General features: G+C 46.7%; 1 protein-coding gene across 1 annotated transcript; it reads right to left on the reverse strand.

Moving 5' to 3' along the window:
- Positions 1–213: 213 nt before the first annotated feature.
- Positions 214–4,328, reverse strand: TALDO1 (transaldolase 1; the record flags this gene model as incomplete). Its single annotated transcript, XM_009069390.1, has 7 exons — positions 214–445; positions 971–1,116; positions 2,056–2,253; positions 2,393–2,568; positions 2,984–3,115; positions 3,626–3,733; positions 4,172–4,328. Coding segments are annotated over 7 exons (950 nt in total), but the record flags the coding sequence as incomplete, so codon positions are not given.
- Positions 4,329–5,760: the final 1,432 nt, after the last annotated feature.

Genomic DNA, 5,760 nt, shown 5'->3' on the forward strand with positions numbered 1-5,760 from the left:
TGTCTACTGTTGATAGAACTGGACCTATATAAATTAGTTACATATTTTCATATATGTCTCAAATTTGTTTTCTCTTTAAAACAGGCTGAAAGACAAAACTCCTTTCCTAAATGTGTAAGTCTACAGTCTTAAATTAGGAATTTAATATAAAAAGCTAATTTAAAATCCTCTCAGGTGTCTCCTGCAGCAGTGAATTGAACACAAGGCCAAGTCTGTGTTAATTTGCGTATATTGACAAAAGTGCCACAAAATTCTATTCGTCCCTTTGCAAATTGATAAAAAAAAAGCATGGTACAGAAATCTAATCATACACAGCATGATACTTGTACAGGAAAGACATTTGTACATCCACTGAACCTCAGGTGATCCACTCAGCCAGCCCTGGAGCACTCAGGGAAATGCTGATTTTGGTTTACTTCCCGTTTTCAGCGCTGAACATTCGCTCCTACAAAAAGAGAACAAACAGAGAGCAGCTGGGTCAGAGTTTGGGAACAGTAAGAAGTCACCAAGTGCTAAGGTGAGGTATATTCAGTATGTATTTCCCCCTCCCAAACCCACACAGGTCAGTTAATCCCATATGGAAGCCTGTCCATGAACTGACAGACTTGACTTTACTCAGAAGGTCTCTTGGTGCCTCTAGGTACAAACATGATTTATTTCCAGATCACTATCTGCACATTGTGTTTTCTAGCCCTGCTGATAGCTGAGGAGTTTAGAGAGTCGGGAGACTCCTCACTTTGACCTTGGTGTTACCTTGCTCAGCTGCCAGTCCCAGCCCTGCCTGGGGCCTCACTGCAGGTGTGGCTCACACCTGGCATGAATTCCTTCTCTTAAGTTTATTAAGTTCACTGATTTTAGGTGACTTGTCCCACATAACATATACTAGAACCTGACCAAACTTGCTTAATCCTCAGCCACACCACAAGGAGATGCAGCTCCTGCCCTGGGAGAAGCATGATGCAACATCTACCTTTAACATCCTCTCCAGCTTAACTGCATCTGCAGCAAATTTCCGGATCCCATCAGATAGTTTCTCCACAGCCATTTGGTCTTCATTATGGTGCCAGCGAAATGCCTTCTCATCCAGGTGGATCTTCTCCAGCTCACAGGCCTGGGCTGTGCCATGGGAGTGCAAAAAGAAACAGATTATCAGACGATTACCAAATTCAGGCTTCCTCAAACACAATGTTTCTGTGTGTGCCATAGCCTTGTACCTGCTGCTGAATGGCACAGCACTTCCAGGCTGAGTCTGAAGAATTATGCAACAGTCCTGCAGCAGCAGTGAGACATTGTAAGCAAATATTCTGAACAATTAGGGCTTTGATTGTTTGGCAAGAGCTAACAAAAGCTCACTTGATTGCAGGCCTGCAGCCCAGCCACCACCCTGGGGCAGCACCCCAGAGCTGCAGCTGGGCTCAGAGTTGTTTTCTGGGAGGTAAAGCAGCATTTAATAAGGCTATGGAAGAGTTATCATAGAATCCTGGAATGGTTTGGATTGGAAGGGACCTTAAAGATGATCCAATTCGACCCCCTGCCATGGGCAGGAACACCTTCCACTAGTCCAGGTTGCTCCAAGCCCTGTCCAATGTGAAGCAGTGCAGTGGGAACAAGGATTCAAAGCCATTGTGGCACAGTGGCACTAGATCAGATCAGCCTTGTGTATGATTCGTTTCAAATTTCTGGAGGAAAAACACCTTTTGGCACGTCTAGAGATTAAGATTCAAACAAGTTTGGCATCTTTGCTAATATCCAGTAACTTTCATCCCAAACACAGGAAGATAAACTTCCCTTTGATCTGCGTGTCCCCTCGGGAGAGGTGCAGAGTATGGAAATGAATTCCAAACCCATAGCAATCCCAGTCAGTGCTCAGTGGGACCTGCTGAAGACATGAGTCAGCAACTGTAGCAGCAGTATTGTAATGAGGCTACACATTTCCTTTAGGAAATCAGATTATCCCTAGAACAGGATGGCACAAGCACCACGGCACTGAGTGGAACCCCAGACTCTGAACATTCAAGAAGAAAGGAAGACGCAGCAAGCCTGGAGGTAACTTACCCTCTTTGACACTGAGTGTGGGAGTCAACTTGACATGCTCTTTGCTGAGCTCTGCCAAGAGTTTGGGGGAGATGGTGAGATAGTCACAGCCTGTGAGGGCTTTGATCTCTCCCGTGTTGCGGAAGGATGCTCCCATCACAATGGTCTTGTAGCCAAACTTCTTGTAGTAGTTGTAGATCTTGGTGACACTCTTCACTCCTGGAAAGGAGAAACCAGCAGCTTTGAGAATAATTCCAAATGGTTATTCAGAACATGCCCAAAGTAAATGTTTTTATGTAAGATTCATCCAACTGTTTAAGTATCTGTTCTCTTTTTACTATGTTAAGTATGTGCTCACCTGGGTCCTCTGAAGGCTCATAGGTTTTCTTGTCTCCATTTGCAACATACCAATCCAGGATCCTTCCCACGAAGGGGGAAATGAGAGTAACTCCAGCTTCAGCACAGGCAACAGCCTGAGCAAAGGAGAACAGCAGGGTCATGTTGCAGTGAATCCCATGCTCTGCCTCCAGAACCCTGTGGGCACAGCCTGGCTTAGAACAGCAGTTTGCTCACCCAACTGCATTTATATCCCAGTGACAAGCTGGTGGGTTCAAACCACTGAATTCCTTGGTTTGATTTAGGAATGTGGCACGGTTGATGAACTTTAAGGTTTTAAGCCAACAGCAAATGTTCTGTGCTGCCAAACTCTGCTTTCTTGAGCCAAATGCAGACAACTTAGCAGGATATTTCAGGAAACTGTGGCCTGGCTCTTGTATGAACAAACTTTTCCTATTTCAACAGAAAGCCGTGGCAGAAGCACCTTCCCTGCCAGGGCCAGACTTCCTCATGCCTTGCTTTCAAAGCTGGTGTTTATTTAAGTGCAGGATGCACTTGTGGACAGGCAGAATCATGTCATGAATCAGCACAACAGGCACACAAAAACACTCACTTGCCAGCCTGGATTCCTTCCCAGGTTGAAGAGAGCTTGATGAGAATCCGATCTTTACCAATTCCTGCTTCCTTGTAAAGGTCGATCAGGCGCCTGGCCCTTTGGATCATTCCTTCCTTATCAAAGGACAACCTTTGAGACAAGAGCAGGACTGATTCAAACTCAGAATTTTTTTAAGTGCTCTCCCCCAAATCCCATGCAAAAACGTTGTCCTGTTTTATCAGCATTTATTAGCTTTGTTCTCAGGTCCCTGCTGGACTGGGAGCCCTTGGAGTTTTCCATGCTGAATGCAGAAGCAATGAGCAGATTAACAGACAAACCCTGTGCAAGTCTTGAAGTCAACTGTCCCAACAGATCTCTTGCTAAATTGAGATGATATTATCTCACAGAATGAGCAAAGCTAAGTGGACTGGAAACATGAGGTTTCCTTTAAGAAATAACAGGAAGATGACAAAAACCCAAGGTCAGTGTGACTTCTTGTCATTAGGTTTTGTCACAGAGTTCTAATCCAACAGGGAAATCCAGACTCTGATTGAACAAATATGAACAGTATCAATCCGGATTGTCTTCTAGGCAAGAACATCTTTCTCCAACTCCCATCAAGTCTCTTTTTGTATGTAACTCAGAGGAAAAAGGGCCAACCTTGCATCTACTTCTGTGGACACACGCCCAGGTATCCTCTTCAGGATCTCAGCTCCAAACAACACAAACAGTTTGTCAGAAGCATTTTTGATCTGTTCCTCTTCTGACCTGGAAATGACAAAGAACAAAATCATTCCTATGGAGGGGGAAAAAAGTACATTTACTCTTTGCCATGGCTTTGAAGATCAAATTTCACAGCCTGTTTAACATTAAATTCCAGAGTTCAAGTGAGCCACTACTGCTTGTGTCCTGCCCTCTCTGCACCACAGCAGGATTAGCCTTTGGACACCATTTCCTTTAAAGCTGTTGTTTCCCTGAGCAAGGAAGGGCCATGTGTGAGCTGGTGAGTGGGGATGCACTTTTCCACAGCACATCAGGAATGAGCACAAGGAATTTTTCTTCAGGGGCTGAGGCTTTTTTGGGGCAGCAGATACACCACAAGTGCATGGAGGGGAAACCCCAGCACACTGCTAGTAGTGCTAACCACTGTTTGTATAAATAAGGCCTTTTAAATATAGGTGTGCTGAGATTAAAACCTTTACTTACCCACCAAGCTTCTTCCCATAGGCAACAGCATCATCCACAAGTTTCTGGTACACTGGCATCTGAGCTGCAGCCAGGATCAGGGAGGGGTTCGTGGTGGCATCCAGGGGCTTGTACTCATCAATTGCTGAGGAAACAAAACCAGCCTGGTCACACCAACCTACCAGGAATCAGCAGGATTTTACCAAAAACAGGCGAGAATGTAAGCACTTGTGGCTGTAGGATCTGCTACGACAGAGCAGATCAGTGCTCAGTGGTGTTTTAAAGCTTATGAACTATAAACATTGCCCAAAAGAGATCAACTTGTAGAAGTGATGGATGAGGAGAAGCACTAATTTCCAACTTCATCCCAAGCAACACAGCAAAACTCCAGGAATCACACAGTGGAGAGGAAAGAGCTGGGATCTTTCTTCCCTTCTAGCAGTCAGGAATTTGGGGGTTTGTGTCCAACAGGACCAGGACAGGTAAACTCACCTGTGAGGCTCCAGCAACTTTTCGTTCTGCACTTTAAACCTTTGCCAAAGAGTTGCAGTTTCTCAGTATCTGTAATTGTCACTTCCCTGTACTCCCTCACAGAGGATATTTGACCCTTTGGCTTACCTGAAGCCTACACCTATTCCAGGTGATTCCAGGTGTTTCCCTAAGTGGGCTGTGACATGCATGGTCTGGCTGCAATCACAGCTAAGCCTGGCACACAGAGCCTGACTGGGCAGAGCCTCTGCAGCAGTTCCAACCACACAGCTAAATGTCAAAAAAACCCAAAAATATTTATTACCAGCTCTTTCTGCACAGAGATAAACCCCCAAGTTAGTGCAGCTATTGAAAATAAGTCTTGTTTTTCCACAGATCCCTCCCAGGCAACCACCAGGATCCTGGAGAGCAAGTCCACTCCATACAAACAGCTCCTCCATAACTTTAATTCACACGGATACTGCTTCAAATAGAGCAGCACATCCATGGGGCTCAGTCCTGTACGGACACACAGTTGGGAACTGGTGTTTATTCCACCTCCGGGAACAGGGAAACAGCACAGAGATTACCACAGGCACAGCAGGACTCAGGAGTTGCTCCATACAGCCCAGAGACATTCAGGGGAAGGCTGTGGCTCTGCTGGACAGAGCAGGCTGTGGGCTGGGCAGTGACAGCTTGGAGACAAGTGGGTTTATAATGAGAAGCCACCTCCCTTCCGTGGCAAGGAGCGTGCTGGCTCATTCCCGGGAGATAAGGGAAACCCTCTAGCATTACTTTTATAGAGCCCTGGAATGGTTCGGGCTGGAAGGGACCTTAAAGTCCATCCAGTTCCACCCTGTGCCATAGGCAGGGCCCCCTTCCACTAGCCCAGGCTGCTCCAAGCCCGATGCAGCCTGGCGCTGAGTTGCTTCAAACAAACCCCCAAACCAACCCCAAATCTAGACATGTCACTGGGAGAACACCCAACCTCACAGCCCCGCAGAGCCTGTCCCGAGCGGCACCGACAGCACGCAGAGCTGAACGCGGGGGTTCGGGCACACTCCGGGGCGAACTGGGGATAAAAGCACTGGAAGCTCTGGAAAACGCCGCGCGCGGGCGGGAGTGCCCCGCGGGCTGCAGAG

The sequence above is a fragment of the Acanthisitta chloris genome, unplaced genomic scaffold (genome assembly GCF_000695815.1).
Source record: "Acanthisitta chloris isolate BGI_N310 unplaced genomic scaffold, ASM69581v1 scaffold37912, whole genome shotgun sequence".
NCBI classification, from domain to species: domain Eukaryota; kingdom Metazoa; phylum Chordata; class Aves; order Passeriformes; family Acanthisittidae; genus Acanthisitta; species Acanthisitta chloris.